This window comes from Ochotona princeps, chromosome 29, assembly GCF_030435755.1.
Source record: "Ochotona princeps isolate mOchPri1 chromosome 29, mOchPri1.hap1, whole genome shotgun sequence".
Lineage (NCBI taxonomy): Eukaryota > Metazoa > Chordata > Mammalia > Lagomorpha > Ochotonidae > Ochotona > Ochotona princeps.
This window is the reverse complement of record NC_080860.1, coordinates 17,251,512-17,275,146: the sequence shown is the minus strand read 5'-3', so window position 1 is coordinate 17,275,146 and position 23,635 is coordinate 17,251,512. Positions and strand designations below refer to the sequence as shown.

The window sequence follows — 23,635 nt, the reverse complement described above, 5'->3', positions numbered from 1 at the left end:
CCTCTGTCTTATCTTCTCTCTGTAAATCTGACTTTCCAAGGACATTAATAATGACAATGACATTAAAAAAACACAGAAGAATTACAATAATTGACTCAGACAAGAATCATCTACGGATGAAAAATCAAGTTGGCACTAGTCTGAGAGAGCAGAACATTAAAAGTTGCCCCACCCCCCAAAATCTACCCACACAATACTTATTCACTATGGTGGAAAAGTGGAAAATGCCACAAGAGACACAATTAGCACTGATGATAATGAGAGCAACCAACATGATGTGTGCGCTGATCTGATACACTCACAGGACAGAGCGGCACACCTGTGGTCATTCACGCCAGAAATGCTTCACTCGAGTGTAATAAAGAGACAATGAGAAAATTCAAGGACAGAAAAACACTGAGGAATCCAGTGAGAGAGATATTCTTTAAAGGTAGCATGTCTGAATTCTTCAGGGGGGAAAAAAGGTAGAGAAAGAGTTCCACATGGAAGGAGACTCAAAAGACAAAGTCAACGTAAAAATCCAGACTGAACCTGAGGCCAGACATGAAAGGGATCACCTCGAAGTCCTCCTGCACGCTTGTCTTAGTCTTCTGAAGAGCATGCTATGGTAACTTCCTCTCAAATGGCTCACAGGGGGGAAAGCTACCGATTCTCCTGATTTAAACGGCGGTTATTTTCCATTAAGTCTCCCCAGGCACTCAACTACCAAATACCAAGCCACTGCCTCCAGGGTAAATAGAGAGTAAGCTTCCTATAAGCCCCTAAAAATATTTCCATCAATTCATCAATACGTAAGTTTGGTTGTTTTTCTGTTTGTTTGTTTGTTTGTTTGTTTGTTTGTTTTTAACGGACTTGTGTCTTTCAACAGACACCTTACTCAATATACACAGTTATTCAGGAACATGGAAGTCATGGCCACCACCACCATAACCCAGGACTCGAAGAAGCTTAGGTCTCACACACACACTTTTCTAACACAAGATCACACATCTGTAAATGGATGGATATAAAAGGAACCAAAGGAATTCTACAGGAAATTTCAAATCGGCAGAACCTAAAGTGGTACCTAAAGTGACAAAGGGACAGACCCGAAAGGACAGGATCATGCAGAGTTTCTCACAGGACTGGGTACTGAGTTTCACTGGAGAGACAGACAATCCAGGTATCCTGCAAGGCAGGTGTGCTCTGCCCTCTCACCCATCTCCTGCCAGGGATTCCCACTGGCCACACCCAACAGGAAGTCAGAGAGCCGGGGAGGCAGATGATGGGTGGAGATGATCCGACCCTGAGTGTTCAGGAAGTCGTCAGTAGAAAGGTGTCATTTCCCAGCTCCTTCACTTCAGCTTCCTGAACAAGAGGCTCAGGATGAGAACTGGTGTTGCAGCACTGGAAGGTCTTGAGGTCATCCTGCCTCTCTGAGCATGTGACCTGTTTACCTCCCATGGCAGCCGATCCCTGCCGCCTCTGCATGGACAACGCAAGTGCTTTCACAGCAACTCAGCATTGGGCGGGTCTTTCTCACTGCTAAAACAAAACAAAACAAAACAATCTGTCTCATTTCAGGAAAAAAAAAAAAACTGATTGTCCTTTGAAGTCACCTGCTCCATGTGAACCAATCCCTGTGTCCAGGGCAATGGGACACTCCTGATGGCTCAGCTGAAAGCCTGTATCTGAGGCCTCTCAGTCTCCTCCTCTTATACAAGTCCTGTCTGTTGCCTGGGCTACCCAGAGTAGGATGCTGGAGACTGACAGGGAAGTGGATGGAGACTGGACCCAACCATGATCAGAAGAGGAAGAGAAAGATCCAGCAGCCTGCCAATTTTGATTCCGTTTCATATTTCTGTTCAAAATCAGAGGCTGTTTTTGTTAAGATTTATTTTTCATTTGAAAGGCAGTTACAGAAAAAGGAGAGATGGAGAGAACAGTCTTCCATCCACTGGTTCACTCCCCAAATGGCTGCCAACAGCCAAAGCTGGGCTGACCTGAAGCCAGGAGCTGGGAGCTTCCTCTGAATCTCTGGGCCACCCTCCACTGCTTTTCCAGGCCATGAGCAGGAACTAGATGGGAAAGTGGAGCAGCTGGGACACAAACTGGCACCCATATGGGATGCCAGCACCACAGGTAGAAGCTTGGCCTACTTTGCTAGGCACTGGCCCCCCAAATCAGAGCTTTAATTGTGGATATTTCCATACATTCAAAATGGCTTTGCAGGCGGTGGGGGGTGGCCAGGGTTGTGGTACAACAAATTTAAGTTGCCACTTACAGCACCTACATTTCATACTAGGGTGCTGGTATAAGTCCCTGCTCCTCTGCTTCCCACCCAGGAATGCATCTAGAAAGACAGCAGTTGACAGTCTAAACATTGGGTACCTGGTGACCAATGCGGCTCCTGGATTTGACCTAGCTCAGCCCTGCCTATTACAGCCATTTGGAGGAATGAACTGGAAAATGGAAGATGTCTCTCTCCCTCCCTCCCTGACACCTGCCTTTCAAATGAAGAGAGGTATTTTAAAACTTTGGTTTTGACTGTAACATAAGGCATGAAATAGACATTGTAAAAATTTAAAATATCACTGACAAAAAAAATCCTCATTGAAGTTCCTACTTCATTGGTCATAATTTAGAAAAGAACTGTAACTTCATCATGTTTACAAGAAAATGCTTCTTTGATTCAAGTCTCATTTCTTACCTGGCCTCAACCACCTTCTCCATTCTATCACTTTTTGCTACAGATTCAACTGGAAGCTTGGTAAATTCTTCTCCATGCACAGATTTTTCATGAAATTTTTAAAATCTTCTCACTGCAAGGAAAAAAAGGAGTAAAAAGAATAAATTGTTTACATCCTCTTAGGAGTCACACTTCTGAACTAGTTGAACACTAAGTAAGCAGCAGAGGTCTTCCTCTGAGAACATTAGCTTTGCGGATAGGCATTACTTGGAACGCCCACACTGCCTGAGTTCAAGTTCCAGCTCTGCTTTCCAATCCAGCTTCTTGCTAACTTGTGCCCTGTGGTTCCCGCCATCCACATGGAGACTGGAACTGAGCTCTGACCTCCCTGCATCCACCAAGACCCAGCCCTGCTTTTGCGGGTATCTGGGAAGTTAACCAATAGAATACCTGTCTCCCTCTACATTCCAGGTAAAATAATGCATCTTAAAATTGTAGTCATTTTCCAGCAGATTAACATTGTACTGCAGAGCCATCCTTTGAGGTGCTCACATCCTGTATTGCTGCCTTCTTCAGGTTCCAGCTACACTTCTGATTCAGAGAACAGCCCAAGTACCTTAGTTTATGTCACCCATGCGATCCCAGCCCCAGCCACACTAGTCACTTGGGAAGTGAACCAAGAGATGGAAAAGAGGTGTCTGAGTCCCTGTCTCTCTCTGGCACTTTTCCTTTCAAATTAAGAATTCTTTGGAAGTTATTTTGTAGGGACCAGTGCAATGGCTCAGTGGCTAAATCCTTGCCTTGCAAGCACTAGGATCCCAGATGGGCATATGGGTCACCTCCAAGCTGCTGCACTTCCCATCCAGCTCCCTGCTTGTGGCCTGGGAAAGCAGTCGAGGACGGCCCAAAGCCTTGGGACCCTGCACCCGCATGGGAGACCTGAAAGAGGCTTCTGGTTTGAGATCGGCTCAGTCCCAGTGGTTACAGCCACTTAAGGAGTAAACCAGTGGATAGAAGAGCCTTTTCTCTGTTATTTTCTTCTCTGTATATGTACCTTTCCAATAAAAATTAAAATAGATTCTAAAAATGCCAGTAGAAACATTTCTTTTTTCCACTTCAGATTCTTTTTTTTTACTTATTATTTATTTTTTTTTTTTTTATTTGAGGGGCAGAGAACAGAGAGAGGACCCTGCCTGCTAGTTCAGCCCCTGAAATATCTAGAAAGTGCAGGCTCAAGCAGGAACCTAGAAACTCAATCCAGGTGTCCAATGAGTGTAAGGAAATCACCACCTGTACACTCAGGACAGCAGCAAGTGACATCTCATATAGTTGGGTCTCTGGCCCACTTTCGACTGCCACCTCCTGCTCATGCGCAACCTGGGATGCCTCAGGTGATGGCTAAGTGCCTAGATCTCTACCACCTGAACTGAGTTTCAGGCCCCTGGCTACCTCCACCTGGCCCAGTCCCAACTACCCCTGGGATTCCAAGACCAAATCAAGGAAGCTGGACTTCCTCTCACTGCCATGTTATCTTTCAAGCAAACATTGTTTTTAAAAGGACAAGGTTTACAAAGGGAACAGCTGCAATACTCAACTTGAAGGCTGTTTATAGAGTATCAACGCTAGTGGTTTAAGCACAGATAACCATAAAGATGTCGAGATGAGGGAAGATAAATTCCGAGCCAAGTCCTTATCTCCCAGGAGCTAACAGTCAACGTCAAGTGTAAAACTAACGATCGAGAAATAACCCACTGAAGAGATACATTACTAATTTCTAAAGAGCATCACCTAACATCAAGAGAAAAAGCTAAAAGAAAGAAAACACTGCAGCTGGAGGACATTTCTCCATGATAAACCTTTATTAAGTTTGGGGGGGAGGGGAGAAAATCAATATAAATGCAGCTTTAAAAGAAATTCCTATGGCAATATGCAGCTAAGGGACAAATGAGCCTACTTTTAAAAAAATGAAGACATTTTGGCTTTTAAAAATAATAAACACTAATAAACTGAAGACATTTGTATCTTCAGCTCAGCCTTTTCTGCCACCTCCAAGCCTCCTTTCCTCACCGCACTCCGAATACCACACAGACCACAGCAAACGGAACCCTAACAGGACGATACCAGCCCTCTTCCTCAACTACCAGTGGTGAACACCATCACCCCGCAGGGACAGAGGTCCCCAAGTCGCTCCTCAGTTACCCGAGACACATCGTATATACACCTTCCCAGAGGTTAGCTCTCTCTATCTCCAGACAGGCACAAACACACACAAAAACCAAGGTTCCATGCCCCAGGGAGGACGCTCCAACATCGGTCCCCCGAGGTCTGCGGACCACGCACTCCGACCTCGGACCCCCTCACGCTGAGGAGGCCTGGTGGGGGGACTCGGGCGGAGAAAGGGGGCGAGCCACGCGGGGACCAGAAGCACCACCACCGAGGCGGGGGTGCAGAGCGGGAAAGAGGGGGATTCCTCGCGGCGTCCCGCGCGCCCTTCTCCCGTCTCCAGCAACCCCCGCGTCTGAGCAGCATCACCTGCGCCTCAAGGGAAGGAAGCGGAGGCTCCCCAAGAGTCACCAGGCCGCGAGTCCACAGCCTCGAGGGGACCGAAGCCTTCAGAGGTTTACGGACCAGAGGCAGCCGCGCCTTCCCGCTCACCGTCCCCGTCAGGCCCCGCGCGGCCCACGCCCGGCCGCCTCGGCCTTTCCCGCGCCTCGGGACGCCCATCTGGCGCCGGCCCCGCCTCCCCCGTTTCCACAGCGACGCGGCGCGAGAAAAATCCCGCCCCGTAGCCTGGAGTTGGCGCAGCCGCAGTTAGGCAAGCGACACACCTCCTGGGGCCCCGTGGCGCGTGCGCGGTGGGGACTCACGGCCTTGGCAAGCCTACGGCACGTTCTGCAGCTACTCGTTAGCTTCCTCCTGTTCCCCTTTCACAAAGGCAGCTTGGTGGGGAGCCTTACTTCCTGTGGACAAGCATGAGGGATGAGGTTCCTGTCGCGAGGCGGACGCAGACGGAAGTCCTCCCGTGAGCCTCTCTTGGTGCCCAATGGTTCCGAGTGCACGCAGGGACGCACTAACGCGTGGACCTGGGAGGCATCCCTGCAGCCCTATGTAGAATTAGAATCCTGTTTTTTTTTTCCATTGATTTGGGTCCATGTGAAAATCGTGTAAAAAGGGAGTAGGAAGGTAGTTAAGAGGACGTTTGATGCACTCTTTGCCAGTTTTGTAAAAAAAAAAAAAAAAAAGTGAAAGCACTACAAGTTTCTATTAAAACAAAACTTGCTTTAAATATTTTAGGGTAAAAACATTTTTAAAAAAATAGCCTCTTAGGTGACTCGGGAAACACAGGTCATATGTATTTTTATTCCATTTCCTAGTTTGTTTTTTAAGCATTAAGCACATTAGCCAAGTTTAATAAGAAATGTACCTGGTAGACTAGGCAAGCATCCCAGAACTGGGAGTTAGTCATGAATTTATATTTTTTTAAATATTTATTTTTATTGCAAAGTCAGAAACACACGGAGGAGAGAGAGATCAACTGGTTCACTCCCCAAGTGGCCACAATGGCCAGTGCTGCGCCAATCGCAGCCAGGAACCAGGAACTCTTCCGGGTCTTCCACGTGGGTGCAGCGTTCCAAAGCTTTGGGCCGTCCTCAACCGCTTTCCCAGGCCACAAGCAGGGAGCTGGATGGGAAGCGGGCTAATGGGATTAGAACCGGTGCCCATATGGGATCCCGGGGGTGCGTTCAAGGCGAGGACTTTAGCCGCCAGGCCCAGGCTCAAGTAATTTTTTGTAATAGTGTTCTCTGAAGTTAGTTCCTGGGTCTACTAAAGTAGAACTTTGAAGAAAAAAACATAAGAGCCCAGTGCGGTGGCCTAGTGGTTAAAGTTCTTGTCTTGACCGTACCAGGATCCTACATGGGCACCAGTTCTAATCCCATTAGCCCGCTTCCCATCCAGCTCCCTGCTTGTGGCCTGGGAAAGCAGTCAAGGGTGGTTCAAAGCTTTGGGACCCTGCACCTGCGTGGAAGCCCCTGAAGAGGTTCCAGGTTCCCGGCTTCGGATCGGTGCAGCACCAGCCGTTGTGCTCACTTGGGGAGTGAATCATCGGATGGAAGAGCTTCCTCTCTGTGTCTTCCTCTCTCTATATCTGACCTTGTAATAAAAAATAATAAATTTTTTTTTGAGCCCTGGCTGCTGGAGATCTTCCTCTTGAAAGGCAGCGTCAGATTTTCCATCCACTTGTTCACTCCCCAAATGGCAGCAGCGGGTGGAGCTCAGCCCTTCCAAAACCAGGCACCAGGAGTGTCTTCTGAGTCTTCCAGATGGGTGCAGGGGCCCAAGGAGTTGGGCCATCCTCTGTTGCTTTCCCAGTCTACAAGCAAGGAGCTGGATTGGAAATGGACAAACTGGGACTTGAACTGGTGCCCCTGAGATGTTGGCACTGCAATCCAAGGCTTAGCCTACGATACCTTAGCTCCTAGGCATCACCCTTATCTGAAGCCGTGGGACTAAACTATTTTAAAATAATGTGTCAAGTCCTAACAACGACATGTTTACTTGCTGCAAAATTTGCTGTATTTTAAATATTTTTTAAAGTTGTTTTTTTTTTTTTTAATTTTTGAGAGATTTAAGAGAGAAGAGAGAGATCTCCCATCCACTGGTTCACTCCCCAGATGGCCATAACCGCTGGAGCTGAGCTGATCCGGAGCCAGGAGCCTGTTCTGGGTGTCCCATGCGGGTGCAGGGTTCCAAGGACCTAGGTCATCCTCCACTTCTTTCCCAGGCCCTAAGCAGGGAGCCGCATCAGAAGTGGAGCCGTTGGGAAATGCACCAGCACGCATTTAAGATCTGAAGCTTGCATGTGGAGAATGAGACACTACTATACTAAATCCGCTCTTACAAATAATTTCATGAAGAACTAGGAAAAAAATTTTTCTCTTTTATTCTCACCAACACCCAAGGCCATTTCCCATACTGATATTTGAAAGATTATTAGTTGCCAAAGAGGGCATTTGTAATTACAAATTATCATTCCTGCCACAAATACCAAAAGCTACAAGGAAACGAGGATTACAAGCTTTGCCTGGCATAGGTGAACAATGCATGGCTGCCCTTCCTTAGTAAATCACTACCTTTATTGCTAAATGATTATCCCCTGCTCTTTTTAAAGAAGGATAAACCGAGACTTGGAGAAGGTAAGAAGAGCTTAGTACAAGAGCAGATCCTAATTAGGGATCCATTAGAAATTCAGGAACTCTATTCCAGCTCACCATCACCAGGAGCTGAGCACTGATTTCATGGATGGCTGAGGCAGGCATTAAAAAAAAAAAAAAAAAAAGAGTGCACCAATTCAAGATTTGTTCATATAAAAAGTTGTCTAAAAGTCTCCTTTTCCCTTAAGGACTCAAAGAAAAACAGCTTGAGTGTAACAGGGTCAGATTTCAAGGCTAGATTAGAAAATGCCAAGGCAGCAACAGTCCAGCACTCTCCATTTTCCTTCTCTGGACGCTCGCCCTGGTCCCTCCAGCCACCGGTTTGAAAAGAAGCTCAAGTGACAGAGAACTCCAGTGTTTGCCACTCGCAGGCCCCTGTTAACCACCAAACTATCCCCTCCACACCCCTAGGGGGCTTCAAAGCTGGCCCAGTGGGTGCCCATTGCACCAGAAACCAGCTGTGTGCAGGAACCCTTTTACAAGTGTGGGAGCAAATGAATGGTTACAGCCACTGAGTGTGGGGAACGGAGGAGTGGTTAGCTGCACAGCCAGAAAGACAACCAGTGCTTTGAGTGGCAAGTATGCTACAGTTGCCTCTGTGAGTCTCTCCCTGTTCCCCTTCATTTTTAGTGTCGCTACTGCCCCCATCAAACACCTTATCCCACTTAAATCTGACAACTGTCCTGTGAGTGGCTCATGCTCTTTCTCCAGACGCAGGCTTAGGATATAAATCGATTGCTTAACTTTCCGCAGCTGGTAAGAGACTGGGCAAAGCTGCGGATGCGAGACTCTGCGGGGTCTCTCCCACCTGCCTCTGGCCTTGCAATTTAGTTGCTAAGAAACACCAGGGGTGGGAATGGGGACGCTGAGTGTCTGGTGAAAAGTGCTCAAAAGTCAGCCCCTTAAAAAAAACTTAGGCTGCACTGCCTCTCCACGAGACAGCTGTCACTCCGTGCTCCCCTCCTCCCGCGATGTTGCATCAAGCAGTCCCACGGGACTCAAGACTCTGGCCTGCAGTTCCGGGGAGCAAGGACGGCTGACCCCGCATCTGTGCCAGCGTCCAGCCCCAGGCTGCACACACGTGTAAGCGCTGCGCATTACACACACGCTCTTTCTCTCCACATTTCCGCCAACTATACTTGTACTTCCTCCTCCTCATGGCAGGAAGTTAGAAAAAAAATTCAGATGTATAGGAGGGAAAGACCAATTCGTTCTAGTCCCCAGTCGCTTTCATCAAAGGGGTGACAACTGAGTCACGCAGCACCCGGCCTTTCTTACTTTCATCATCGAGACAGGCTTTTGCGCCAAAGTGCAACTGAGTCACAGCTTTAGCCCTCGATCACGAATGAGTGTCGTGAGCCCGGCTTGAAAACCGCCAAGGTCTCTCCTCGAGCACATTTCCCATGGCCGAAGCCTCCTCCCCCACGAAGGCAGCTCCCTCCACCATCCCCACCACCCCCAACCCCGGACGCGAACCTCTCAAGCTTAAGCGGTGGCCAAGCTCGCAGGTCGCCCCAGGGCCGCACCCTCAGGACCAGCGGGCCCACGGAAAGCGGTGCTGCGCGCGTCTCCCCGCGCCCTCAGCCGCGTGCGTCCGCTCCGTACCCGCGCGTGGGAACACGGCCATCCTTCTCCCCCGCCCCCGGGGGCTGTCCACAGCGGGTGCCTGAGCACCCCGGGCAGGGGGCAAGGCCTCCGGCCGTGTCGGTTCGCTGCCTCCTACCAGCAGCCTCCCGCCTCCCCGCCGCCGAGGGAGTGCGTGGGGGCCGAGAGGGGGCAGCGCATGGCGCCGTGTATCTTTTCCGCCCGGCACCGCGGCAGCCACCTCACATCCGGGCGCGCGGCGGCGAAGGAGGCGCCGCCGAAGGCCGAAGTGCGTGGAGGGAGTTATTAAGGGGGAGAGAGAGAGAGAGTGGAGAGAGGGGTGGAGGGTGGCGGCGGGAGGGCCGGAGAGGAGGGGCGGAGGGCCGGGCCGCGGTTACGGCGGCTGACGAGAGACAGACCGAGCTGGTAGTGGTGGGGCGGGGGTGGGGAGGGAAGGTAAAGGAAAGGAGGCTGGCGAGAGCGAAGGCCGCGGAGGAGCAGCTGCAGCCGCGCTTTGGACCTGCGCGGCCAGCGGGGCGGGGAGCGGCGGCGGCGGCCAAAGCGTTAAGGGCTGCCGAACGGCGGGAGGCACAGAGTAAGGAGAGGGGTTTGTTGGGTGAGGAGGGCCGGGGTTAGGGAGTGGGCGCTGGGCCCCACCAACGCGGAGGGAGAGAAGGGACGCGGGTGCGCTGCTCCCGGGGTCGCGTGTGAAGCGCGGGCGCCGGGGCGCGCGCGGTGGGGCGGGCAGGGGCGCGAGAGGCCCCGCGGGGCGGCCGGCTGGAGGGCTGGCCCTGAATCGGCAAGCTGGGCCGGGGAGGACTGCGGTGGGCCTGCGCTCTCTCCAGCTCCGATACGCCCGGGCCAGGGGATGGATTTGGCCTCCCCGTTGGCTCTGGCCCGCCACCCCTCTGTGAGTCCCGTTTCCACCCTTCCTCCGAAAGAGGCCGCTGGGAGGTGAGGGAGGAAAGAAGGGGTGTATGGGAGGGGGTAGGGTCGAGGCCCACCTGGGGAAAGCCGAGTTTCGAAGCTGAAGCTGGTGCGCCCCCTTTTTCTTGCCACTGACGCCCCTTGACATGGCCACAGGTGCGGCCGGCCCTGGGCGGGCAGAGAGGCGCTCGGGGCCCCATCTTCAGTTCCTGATTAACAACGGGCAGCTGGCCCCGTCCATCGGCCAGTGACAGGCCTTTTAACACAACCCGACTTCCCAGTTCCCCAAGTCTCCCTACATGCCCCCACTTCGGGAAACTTCCCCCAGCGCTCTCTGAACCGTCCCGATGGGTGGCAGCGGCTAAATAACTGGTTTCTCTTTGTATAAAAGCTGCTTTAAGATTGTACCCCAAGTCGGGTACTTACCTTCTTTCTCCTATGGAAGCTTAGAGTACTTTGCTCCTAAGCAACCAAGCACCGGCCGTTTCTGAATTGGTTCTGGTTTATAGCATAATATATATATACACAAATGGGGGGGTAGTGAGTTTGTTTCTTACAACTCTTTTCAAGGGGCTTTTTTTTTTTTAAACATTTAGCTTTCTGAGCAAGCCAGAGCTTCTGAAACGTTACTGTTGTTGATGATAATGTTATCTTGATGTATCTTTCAGGTGCGAAGAATTCTAGACACAAGAGCCATGGATAGGAGAAACGTGGCTGAAACAGAGAATGGAGATGCTTTCCTTGACCTGAAGAAGCTGCGGGCGTTCAAATCCCCCCATCGCTATACAAAAGTAAGCTTTGTTACTAACCAGATAGTGTTTCTTTGTAGGTGGGGAATTGGTAACATTGTGTAGCTGCGATGGACTGTGTAGAACCACCCTAAGTAAAGCTTGCGCTGAATTTTTTTTTTTTTCTTTTTCTGGAAACTGGAATTGGCCACTGGAGTAGCTTTGGGATGAAGGGAACATTGGGTCAGATTCCATATGAATTTTTGGATCAGGGTGAGGGCAGGTTCCGCCCATAGTTGTGAAATCGATTTGTCATTGACTTGCATTCATTCGGATTCTTGGTTACTTCTTATTAGAGATGGGATATGTGCTCTCTTAACTTTCTGCAGGTTTTATGCTTATAAAAAATTAAGCTTCAGAATCTTGTGTGGATGGCTCTTGACAGGACTTAGCTGTAAATTCATGTCTTGGTTTCTAGAATGTTGTAAGCTGGAGTACCTTAGTGAGAAGATGATGTTGTAATGGGCTCTTATCTGGCTCTCCTTCATATGGGTTCAGTATTCATATGTCCCTACTGTCCCTGGCTTCCCAGAATACTGACTGTAAAACCACACCTAGTTTGCGTACTGGTACCTCAGCTCTTACCTGCCTGACAAAATACCAGTATTCATACACATTTTTCAAATTAATATTTAAAATAGAAACAATCTCTGAGAAGGAGAATGGATCTTCAAGTACACCAAAGGCCACCAGGTAACTGCTGTCTTAGCGTTGCCAGGATGGGAGTCGAGGGTTTTGTAGTACTGCAGTCTGACTTTCCCAAATACAGTGTGAGGAGTGTGTGGCTGTGTTGGCTTGCGGTGGGAAGTGTTGGCAGGTGAATTCTGCATGGAGAAAAGGCTTTTCCAGTAGAGGGCAACTGGTTTGAGCTGCTTAGGAGCAGACGTGGGTTCCATCTCCCAGCAATTTTTGATAGGAAGTTCTGACTTAGTCTGCTTGGAGCATGCAGCAGAAAGAGCCTTGGAATGTTTTACGCTGATGTGCAGTGGCAGTGTTGTTGTGTGTATTTGTATCATGTTGCTTCAGTCACTTTCAGGATGGTGTTACTGGTCTCTCTCAGGACCTGACTTAGCTTTGTGGTAAGGATTCGGTAGCTCAGTGTCGTGCATTTTCGGCAGTCCAACCTCAAAATTCTGTGGCACCTAGGTTAAAGAATTGGGTAAGAAAAGCATGTCTTTTAGGTTGACAGTAGTTGGTGCTTTTTACTTTATTCCCCCTCAACATCACATTTAGGTGGAAATAGGTTTACTTTCTAATCCACTTGAAAGGACTTAGTAACTAGCAATTCTAAGATAGCACGTTGTAGGCATGTGCGTCTTAGCATGTGTGTAACTGGCGGGGGCGGGGGGCACAAAGAACTCAGCCCATCTCCCATTGAAAAGAGTATCAGACCATCCTGGGTTCTGGGCACGACCAGACAAGTTTGAGAACTGGGATGACGTTTGAACCATATCCTGTACCCCTGAGTACAGTGAGATCAAGTGATGGAAATGTGGAAATGGAGTTTAGTTCTGTTTCTGCCACTTCAGATTCACTATCTAGAAGGCCTACAGGAGTTGAGGGAACTTGTCTTCCTGAGCAATACTTCCTAGGTGTTGTGTTCCAAGGAAACTTGTAAATATGAGACATCTGTAATGTCAAAACAAAACAGCACACACGGGTTGGCTGCATGAGCGGGCCTCTAAACCTCGGGTCCTTCTTGCCATGCACTTGCCATGCGGTGGAAGGCTGATACTCCGGATGCAGAAGGTTCTTCTCCAGTGAAGATGAGCACAGGGATTTGGTCAGGTGCCTGTCCAGGTGTGCGCCAGGGTTTCCCTGTGTGTTAGAACACCCTTTCGTTTAACTGCACAAACATCATTCTGTTGCAGAAGGCTTAGTGAAGTGTGACTTCCAAGTAGTAGTGGGTCAGGGTGGGCCTGAAGCATTGGCTTCTTAGGCAGCTCCCAGGTGGGGTCATTGACCCTTGTCCGCTGACCATACTTGAATAGCAGGGGTGAACAGTGTTGGCACTGCACAGTAACACAGATGCCTGCTTATTCTCGGGTGCATTGTGTGTGGTGTGGTGCTTCCAGGAATCTGAGGGACTCAAGTTGGTCATGTTGGGGGCTTTCAGGCTTACCCTGAAGCCTCAGGAATGATTAACTGGGGTGATTATAAATGGGCTTACCATATGCACCTGTTGTACTGGTCTCCTTACGCCCTTAAGTCAGATCCATTTGGCGAGCTCAGTGTCTGAGACCGAAAACTGTATGTTTCTGTTTTTCAGTGTGCGTGTTTAAACTGGTGGAGTTGTGTTGAAGGACTGTTGGAGGTTGTGGAGTGAGATCCTATCTGGAAGTCATGGCTGAAAAAGAGATTTAGATAGCGGCTCTCCAAATGTCCCTAAGCTGGCATTCGTATTATCTGATGACTAACTTCCCTTCCCATTGATACTGAATCAAAAACTCACAGGGCAAGGCCTAGACTGTGTTCTGATCCATGGTATTTTAAGTGATCAAATTAACCTTAGATTGTGAAATGTGCTCACGTGTGCTCTCGCTTTTCTACACGTGTATTTTTCCACCAACTCCTATGAAACACATCACCTACCAGTTAGATTTGTAACGGAGGCAGACGACACTGAGAGCATCCAGTTTAGTACTCACCCAGGAGTGCCGAGCGTGTGTGTCAAGTCCGCCCACTGGAAAGTGGGTGTTGGATTATCTGGGTTTGACTTCACGTGGGTGTTCTATTGCCTCGACTCGTTGTAAATTGAGACCATTTTTGTCAGTGTCAGTAGAACGCTAATGATTTTGAGGGACCCCACCCTGGCTCGTGGCTGACAGGCCAGTAGGCTGTGGCATTGGGTACAGCCCTGTATGTGTCTTTGCTTGAAAACCATTTTAAAAAATGCAAAAGTAGTGTGAAGAGTACAGGTCTGAGTAATAATTCCTTCATAAAGAGAATCTATAAGGAGACGTGGAGTCCAGCGGCCAAGAAGGAAGTCACTCGTCAGCATCCTAAGTTGACCTCCGGAAACAGATGTCCGTTTTCCTACACAAAGATCTTGTTTGTTAACATTATATGTATGTTTCATAAAAAGAGTTGAGGACTAACCACTGACAGGTGGCATTCCAGTGACACATTTAGCTGCAAACTTCTGAAGCTACTATAAAAAAGAAAGACGCCAGTTTATTTTGGGGGAAGGCAGAGTTATGACATGGAAAATTATTATACAATCCCAGTATGTGAGCTGTCCAGAAAAACCTAGCTAACTGGAAGTTCTTGGAGCTGGTGTGCAAGACCTTAGAGGCCATCTTCTGACTACTTGTTCTTGCCTGTTCCGTTTGTCAGTCCTCTTGTGAAGTTAAAATTCGGGTCTCTCTTGGGCCTGCTGCAGTGGCTTAATTGCCTGATCCTCCACCTTCAAGCACTGGGATCCCATGTGGGTGTCAGTTGTCCTGGCTGCCCTGCTTCCCATCCAACTCCCTGCTTATGTGCTGGGAGGGAGAGGATGGTCCAAAACCATGGGACCCTGCACCCACGTGGGAGACCCACAAGAAGTTCCTGGCTTCAGATCCACTCAGCTCTGGCTATTGCAGCCACTTGGGGAGTGAACCAGTGGATGGAAGATCTATTCTCCTTCTCTCTTTAGATTTTCCTTTCCAATAAAAGTAATTAAAAAAAAAAATCAGGTCCTTTAAATGCCCTCCCTTTCTTTGCTCATGATGGGAGCTTTTCACTAGTTAGGATCCAGTTGCTACACAATTGGACTTTTAACATAAAAAGAAACTTGTACAGGGGCCCTTTAATTCAGGTGTAAAGAGCTACCCACCCAGGAAGTTGGCAGTTTGTCTCAGGGTTCTCGGGAATCCTAGTGAACAGGGCCAACTCGGCACTAGATGGCCAAGTGACAGAGGGGTGATGCCCTCCTGTCCTTTGGAGTAGCAGCCCTGTGAAGGATAGGATGCAGGCTGCAGAATGCCACTGTGCCACTTACCTGTGTGACCACGGACCCAGCATCTCCCAGTGTCATCCTACCCTCCTGGAAGGTGAGGGTGGCATTGCAGCTGCCTCACAGCGTTTTTGTAGGGAATACATGAGATAATATGTGTCAAGTGCTTAGAACAGTGCCTGGCACATCCTAACAGCCAAGAACTGCTTCTGGCTGGATGAAGATGGAGTTACTAAAAGATAAACCTGCTTTACATGCCTACCTCAGGTCAGGCTGATCGTTCTGCATGTGTCAGAGTGAAAGCAGAAAGCGCTGCTGAGGATGTAGTGCCACCATCCTAAAAACGGTTGACCTGTTTGAGGTTTCTTGCTAGTACTCCCTCGCTTGCTTGCTTGCTGGTTTACACTGCTTTTATCACTTACATAAACACATATAAAAGCTTAAGTTATTTTTAAATTTTATTTGGTTATTTTAATATTTATTAAATTTGAAAATGCAGATTTACAGAAAGAGGGACAGATCTTCCAACTATTGGTTCACTGCGCAAAACAATTGCAATGCCCAGAGCTCAGCCAATCTGGAGCCAGGAGCTGCTTCCAGGTCTCCCACGTAGGTGCTGGGGCTCTGGGACTTGATCCATCCTTTGCTGCTTTCTCAAGTCATCAGCAACAAGCTGGGTCAGAGGTGGAGCAGGTGGGACACAAGCTGGCACCAATATGAAAGGGTAGTGCCACTGGTGGAAGTTTAGTCTATTATGCCATGGTGCTGGCTCCTTAAAGATTGATTTTTATTTTTTAGCATTTATCTGTTTTCCTTGAAAGAGTTACAGAGATGACCAGAGACAAAAAGAGATCTTTCCTTCTGCTGGTTAACTCCACAAATGGTTGTAAACGGCCAGAGCTGGGCCATTCCAAAGATGGGAACCAGGAGCTGCTTCTGGATCTCCCACATAGGTTTAGGGGCCCAAGGCCTTGGGCTGTCAACTATTGCTTTCTCAGGTCATTAACAGGATGCTGGATTGGAAGGGGAGCAGCCAGGACTCTAGCCAGTGCCTGGATGAGATGGCTGGAGGTGGACTGGTGTTCAGCCAGGAGCCTGTAGCTTCTTCCAGGTCTCCCAAGTCAGTATAGGGGTCTAAGGGCATGGGTCATCTTTCACTGTTTTCCCAGGTACATTAGCAGGGAGATGTATTAAAGTAGAATGGCCATGACTAGAATCGGTGCCCATTTGGGATGCTGGTATCACGGGGGTGGGTTTACCCTGCACCACAGTACCCAGCCCGTTTCTTCATTTTTTTTTTTTTTTTCTTTGAAAGGTAGAGTTACAGGGAGAGAAGGAAAGACAGAGAAAGATATTTTATCCGTCTGCTGGTTCACTCCCCAAATGACCACGGTGGCCGGGATTGGGCGAGGCCAAAGTCAAATGCCAAAACTCCGTCTGAGTTTCCATCTGGGGCAGGGATCCAAGTACTTGAACCACCTTTGACATTCCCAGGCATATTAGCAGGAAACTAGATCAGAGAGGAGCAGCAGAGACTCGAACCAGCACTCATATAGGGTGGTGGCGTTGCAGGCGTTGACTTAATCCACCTCATCACAGCACCAGCCACTAAGGTTCATTGTTAATGCAATGGCCAGATCAACAGAAAAATGCATGAAAGAAAAGCACAGGCTTTCCTGCCTTGGTTTCATATACATTCCCATTTTCTTGGTTTCTTGTACATTGTTTGATGAGAAGGAAGTCTTTATCACGTCCGCCACCATTAGATGCTTGGATAAATCCCAACACTGAGACCTGTTTATCGACGTGGCATGATCTGGTTAGATTCCTGATCTGCCTGCAGGTTCTGTTGTTGGCAGGGCCCAAGAACAGCGCGCATGATGGAGGAGGATGGTGGGATGTATTCCACCCAGCCCTCCTTTTTTCTTTCTTTTCTTTTTTTTTTTAAGATTTGTTTGTGGGGCCTGGTGTAGTAACCTAGCGGCTAGAGTGCTTGCCTTGCATACACCAGGATCCCATATCGGTGCCAGTTCTAATCCTGGCGGCCCACTTCTCATCCAGCTCCCTGCTTGTAGCCTGGGAAAACAGTCCAGAATGGCCCAAAACCTTGGGCCCCAGCCTCTGCGTGAAAGACCCTGAGGAGGCTCTGGGATCCTGGCTTCAGATCAGCTCAGCTCTGGCCGTTGTGGCCACTTGGGGAATGAGTCAATGGATGGAAGATCTTCCTCTTTGTCTCTCCTCCTCTCTGTATATCTGACTATCTAATAAAAATAGTTTTTTTAAATTTATTTATTGGAAAGGGAGATATACAGAGAGGAAGAGAGACAGAGAGGAAGATCTTCTGTCCGATGATTCACTCCCCAAGTGGCCGCTACGGCTGGAGCTGAGCCAATTCGGACCCAGGAGCCCAGTGCTGCTTCCAGGTCTCCCATGTGGGTGCAGGATCCCAAAGCTCTGGGCCATCCTTGACTGCTTTCCCAGGTCACAGCAGGGAGCTGGACGGGAAGTGGGGCCGCCGGGATTAGAACCCGCGCCCATATGAAATCCCGGTGTGTTCAAATGAGGACTTAAACCACTACGTTATCGCGCCAGGCCCCAAAATTCAAAAAAAAAATTATTTGTTTATTTTTGTTGGAAAGGCAGATTTACTGAGAGGAGAGACAGAAAGATCGTCTGCCACTGGCTCACTCCCCAAGTGGCCACGATGCCTAGAGCAGAGCTGATCAGGAGCCAGTAGCATTTTCTAGGTCTCCCACATGGGTGCAGGGTCCCAAGGCTTTGGTTCATCCTCTTCTGCCTTTCCAGGCTACAAGCAGGGAGCTGGATGGGAAGTGGAGCAGTCGGCACATGAAGCGGGGCCCAGCCCCCAGTGTTATTAGTACATCATTGCCCTGGCTTCATGTGCTTTTCAGGAGTTTCATGACTCTAGAATGAAGGGCTCTGTACTCCTGTGAGAGCCTGCTGGGCCATACCCTGTACTGATGGCCATGGGGTGGGGAAAGGGCTAGAGAAGTTTGTCAAGGACTGCTCCCAACCTAATTTTTACGCTCAGGACATCAGATGAGTTTAGGGAGAGCCAGGCACATGGGTCAGGCACTGGGTTACTTGGAGTGGGTGGTGACCATAAATGAAAGTAAAAAATTTGGGATGATACTCTGCTGGCTCTGCCTTCAGACCAGAGAGGGTCTTCCTAAGAAGCCATTGAGGGCCCGGCGGCATAGCCTAGTGGCTAAAGTCCTCTCCTTGAAAGTTCCGGGATCCCATATGGGCACCGGTTCTATTCCCGGCAGCTCCACTTCCCATCCAGCTCCCTGCTTGTGGCCTGGGAAAGCAGTCGAGGACGGCCCAATGCATTGGGACCCTGCACCTGCGTGGGAGACCCGAAGGAGGTTCCTGGTTCCCGGCTTCGGATCGGCGCTTACCGGCCCGTTGCGGCTCACTTGGGGAGTGAATCATCGGATGGAAGATCTTCCTCTCTGTCTCTCTTCCTCTCTGTATATCTGACTTTGTAATTAAAATAAATAAATCTTTAAAAAAAAAAAAAAGAAGCCGTTGAACTTGACTGGACGATAAGATGCTGAACTCTGTTTGGTATATGCTTGCAATGGGGAAATCTCAACTGAACTTGAACTGTGGTTATGCAACAAAGTGGAGGAATCCACCATGGTGGGAGGGTTTGGGGAGGGGTGGGGAGAATTCAAGTACCTATGAAACTGTGTCACATAATACAATGTAATTAATGAATAAAAAAAGAGAGAAAGAAAAGAAAATAAAGTAAAACATTTCTTTTCAAGACTTGTATTTGAAAGGGAGGAAGGGTCAAAGATCTTCCATCTTCTGGTTTACTCTCCTAGGAGCCCCCCATCAGCCAGGCCTTGCCAGGCCAAAGCCTGGAGCCAAGAGCTCCACCCAGTTCCTCCATAGGAGTGGCAGGGCAAGTTCCTGGAGCATGATGCCCTGTCTTTCCTGGCGGGTTGGCAGGCACCTGGGTAGCCAGACCTGTGCTAGCATTCTGGTGTGGGATAGAGGCATCCCAAATGGTGGTTTAATGCCCTACATCATAATGTCCATCCCAAAATAGTGTGGTGTTTTTACTGTTTTTTTTTAATCCATCTTGATTATTAAAAATTAAGCTATTTATGCCTGCAAATTGTGTGTTGAACACAAAGGTAAAGAGTATTTCCCCTCTAGCCCTCTTTTGCAAATGTGACTTGAGTGAGATTACTGGATGTCAATGTCAACAGCATCGATAGTCCTTCTGTGTGATGTTTCTCCAGAAAGGAACTGGGTGAGGATTCCAATCCTTGTCACTTTGGGCTCACATTCACACTCTGGCTTTCTGCTTTAGTGCTGATGCCCACCAGTTGGATATGTCAGTAATTCCCAGATGGGAGGCTTGACACATTTCCTTTAATGAAGACTGCTACAATTAAGAAAGTACTTCCTGGGTGTGTGCAGCCCTTGGGCAGTTAGCAGCTGCTTCTTTCCTGGTGAGGTTTTAGTAACCTGTGCTCAAAGCGAGGTCTTACATTAACTTTGCTGTTGTCCAGATGGTAACTTCAGTCAGTTCCTCTTTGCTCTTAAGAGACCAACAAGTAATCTCACACTGTCCAGAAACACTTAAGAGGAAGGCCCATCCAATTAGTGTAGACATTGTCCAATTATTTTAGTCAAAGTTGAAAGTTGTGTCTGAAAATAATCCTAGCAGGTTTTCCATTCCAGGAATAATGGATGTTAAGGGCTCTTGATGAGACAACAGGTTCAAGAACACTTCTCTTGAGAGATTGAAAGGGCTGTTGTGGCAGGTACAAGTCCTGTATTCCTGAGCCTGGCACACAGGAAGTACTCTGGATAGTCTTCACTTGATCTTAGCCAAAAGGCCGAGAAGCGATGTCTGGATAGTCTTAAAGAAATTCCTGGCTTCTCTCCTCCCCATGTAAGTGGGAGATCCTCTTGGGGCGAGATACCATCTGTGCATTTTAGGATGTTGCTGAGATGTGGCAGTTTTAGCTCTCCAAACCTGGTGTAGACAATCTTTTTTTTCTCTGAATATCTAGGTGGGCTTTGGGCTGCATTTTGAACAACAGGCTGAATTTAAAGCATTAATTCTTAGTCTCTGTGCGGGTCCACTGAAGAGCTTTTGAAGGTATGAAATTGGGCCAGTATATACTTTTGAACATAGATTATTTGGACGGATGGGAGAGGGAATTACCTTATGTTCCTGGAGTTTGTTTACAAAACCTTGCTCTCACATACCCTAAACATAATTCTGTATAGATGTTTACAGTCCAAGGACCTTTTATAACCCAAGATTTTTTTAATACTTATTTTTATTAGAAAGGCAGAACTTATAGAGGGAAGAGAAGACAGAAATTGTCCACTTTTGGTTTACTCCCCAAGTGGCCACAGTGGCCAGAGCTGGGCCAATCCAAAGCTGGGTGCCAGGAACTTTTTTGGGTCTCCCATGTGGGTGCAGGGGCCCGATGAACTGGATCACCCTCCACTGATTTCCCAGGCCACAAGCAGGGAGCTGAAACAGAAGTGGAGCAGCTGGAACATGAACCGACTCCCATATAGGATGGCAGTGCTGCGGGTGGAAACTTAGCCTACTGTGCCATGGCACCAGCCACCAAGAATTGATTTTTTTTTTAGTTGCTTGGGTGGTGGTGGTTTTGTTGAACCGGTTTCAGCCTATTAGTGGGAAAAAAAAAAAATGGGCTCTTGCTGCTGTGTAGACAGGTGAGCTGTAGGCAAGCCATTGCACCTGGTGGGAGGTACGCCTTGGTACAGATGCTGCTGTTGGCATGCCTAATGCCAGTGTGCATCCAGCTTGCTACTCACCTGCTCTCAAGGGCCTGCTGTATTTGTACAGTTGTTCCCTTGAGCATTTCTTCATGTTGAGAATGTGGCACAGACATAAAAGTCAGTAGAGGACACTGCAGTGCTGTGGCAGGAATAGTTACAGGGTTTGTATCCAACCCAGCTATTTTTTGGTGTCTTGAGAATAAAGTAGTCAGTGTTTTTCAGTCTGTAATGAGAACAACAAATCTGTAAAAAGATCAATAGAGCTTAACATCAATTTCTGGTGACTGAGAATCTGTTTACTTTTTCAGATTTTTTTTTTTTTTAAGGTTTCTTTTTTTTTTTTTTTTTGTGAAAAGGCAGATTACAGAGAGAAGGAAAGACAAAGATCTTCCATCTGCTGGTTCTCTCCTCAAGTGGGCCGCCATGGCTGGAGCTGAGCTTAGCCAATCTGAAGCCAGGAAGGGTCTCCCACACGGGTACAGGGTCCCAAGGCTTTTGGCTGTCCTCCACTGACTTCCCAGTCCACAAGCTGGGAGCTGGATGGGAAGTGGAGCAGCCAGGATACAAACCGGCACCCATATAGGATCCCGGAGCATGCAAGGCGAGGATTTACCCACAAAGCCATCATGCCAGAGTCTTCAGGGTTTTGTTTGTTTGTTTGTTTTAAAGATAGATTTATTCTCGTTTGAGAGGCAGATTTTTACATAGGAAGAAGGAGAGAAAGAGAAGCTCTTCCATCCTCTGGTTCACTCCTCAGTGGTCCCAGTGGCCAAAACTGAGCTCATACAAAGCTAGGAGCCAGAAACTTCCTCCAGGCCTCCCACATGGCCCCCATGATCCCTCCTCCACTGCCTTCTCAGGGCACGAGCAGAGAGCTGGATCACAAGTGGAGCCTGCATGAGATGCTGGCAGGGCAGAAGGTTACTGCCCGTGCTGGCCCCCAGATAGAAGCTTTTGAGATGTAATTTATATAAAGAGAGCTTACATAAAAGTATATCATTCAGTTGTTTCCCATAAACATTCCTGTCACCCAAAACAAGCACCCTACACCCGTAACAGTTGCTCCCGCAGCACAGTGTGCCTTCTGCCTTGGGATTTAGCTGTTCTGAACTTAAGTAAGAGCCCTACGATGTGTTGCCGTTTGTGTCTGGGCTCTTTCATGCGGCAGTGTTTTCAAGGTTCACACTTGCAAGCTGGACATCTCTGTGCTTCACTCGTTTTTATTGCTGAATGTTACGTTTTATGGCTGTGCCCCATCATGTTTATCCATTCCTCACCTGCTGGACATCCAGATTGCTTGCATCAAAAGTGGAATAGCCAGAAGGCTTCTGTGAATAATAATAAAGGGATTTCCGTACATGTTTGTAGGGAGCATGTTTTCAGGGTATTTTGGTCTTTACTGAAGAGTAAAATGGTGGGGTCGTGTGGAAACTAATTAGCTTTTCAAAGATTTGTTTGTTTGAAAGGAAGTTAGGGCCCCACGCGATAGCATGGTGGTTAAAATCCTCACCATGCACGTGCTGGGATCCCATATGGGTGCCGGTTCTAATCCCAGCAGCCCTGCTTCCCATCCAGCTCCCTGCTTCTGGCCTGGGAAAGCAGTCAAAGATGGCCCAAAGCCTTGGGACCCTGCACCCGCGTGGGAGACCTGGAAGAGCTCCTGGCTCCCAGCTTTGGATTGGCTCAGCTCCAGCCATTGCAGCCATTTGGTGAGAGAATCATCGGACGGAAGATCTTCCTCTCTCCTCTCTGTATATCCGCCTTTCCAACAAAAATAAAATATAAATATAATATAAATCTATATATATATAAAGGAAGTTAGACCAGAGCTTCCATCCCTCAGGTGGGCGCAGTGGCCAGAGCTGGCCCACTCCGAAACCAGAACTCCATCAGGTCTTTGGGCTGCTTTCCCAGCTGCGCTAGTAGGGGGCTGAATTGGGAGTGCAGCATTCAGAACTGGGGCCCATAGAGGACGCTGGTATCCTTCAGCTGCTGCAGCACAGTGCTGGCCCAGCGGATGAACTGTGAGACACTTCCGCACTCCTAGAGCAGCAGCATTCTGCTTTGAGCAGTGTTTGAGAACTCGCGTTGCTCCATACTCTTACCAGCATCTGTTGTTTTACTATTTTAAGGAACATGGATGTACAATGGCATCTCACTGTCCTGTACTTGTTGGCCATTGTGAATCTCTTTTAGAAAATGTTTTGGACTCTTGTCTTTCTGTTTAGTAGTTTCTATATCGTCTGCATACTAGATCCTCATCAGATACACGATTTGTGAAGGTCTGTATTGTGGCACAGCTAATAAAGCTGCTGTCTGCAAAACCAACATCCCAGATGGGTATTACGGTTATTATGTCCTGGCTGCTCCACTTTATATCCAGTTCCCTGCTGATGATCTGAGCGAAACAATGGAAGATGGCCTAGGTACTTGGGCCTCTGCCACCCACATAGGAGACCTGGATGAAGTTCCTGATGCCCGACTTGAACCTGGCCCATCCCTGGCCATGGTGGCTGTCTTGGGGGTGAGCCAGCAGAGGAAAGGTCTCTGTACCCCCACCCCTCCCCTGTCTTTTTCCTTTTCTGTGTGTTTCCTGTTCTCCTTTAAGTAAAACTAAATATGGGGAAGTGGGGCAGATACTAAATTTCAAAAAAAGTCAAAAGATATCGGATACCTAAATATGAGAGCCACAACTATGAATCTCTTAGAAGGC

General features: G+C 48.5%; 2 protein-coding genes across 11 annotated transcripts in view; one reads left to right on the top strand and one right to left on the bottom strand.

The window, feature by feature from the left end:
- SFI1 (SFI1 centrin binding protein) overlaps positions 1 to 9,692 on the bottom strand; it is a 61,746-nt gene extending 52,054 nt beyond the window's left edge. Inside the window, exons 1-2 of one of the 6 annotated variants that reach the window (XM_058656941.1) lie at positions 9,605 to 9,692; positions 2,690 to 2,801 (exon numbers count right to left, since the gene is read on the bottom strand). In XM_058656941.1, coding sequence (XP_058512924.1) covers positions 2,690 to 2,712 — 23 coding nt within the window. In that variant the 5' untranslated portion in view covers positions 2,713 to 2,801; positions 9,605 to 9,692. Of the gene's footprint in view, positions 1 to 2,689; positions 2,802 to 5,200; positions 5,599 to 9,604 lie in introns of those variants that run through there. The other 5 variants (XM_058656943.1, XM_058656944.1, XM_058656939.1 and 2 more) reach the window with 5 other exon arrangements.
- EIF4ENIF1 (eukaryotic translation initiation factor 4E nuclear import factor 1) overlaps positions 9,482 to 23,635 on the top strand; it is a 49,876-nt gene continuing 35,722 nt past the window's right edge. For 2 of the 5 annotated variants that reach the window (XM_004592006.3, XM_058656945.1), the window contains exons 1-2: positions 9,482 to 9,754; positions 11,061 to 11,183. In XM_004592006.3, the coding sequence (XP_004592063.2) occupies positions 9,665 to 9,754; positions 11,061 to 11,183 (213 nt within the window). In that variant the 5' untranslated portion in view covers positions 9,482 to 9,664. Of the gene's footprint in view, positions 9,755 to 9,919; positions 10,061 to 10,226; positions 10,376 to 10,400; positions 10,420 to 11,060; positions 11,184 to 23,635 lie in introns of those variants that run through there. The other 3 variants (XM_004592005.3, XM_058656946.1, XM_058656947.1) reach the window with 3 other exon arrangements.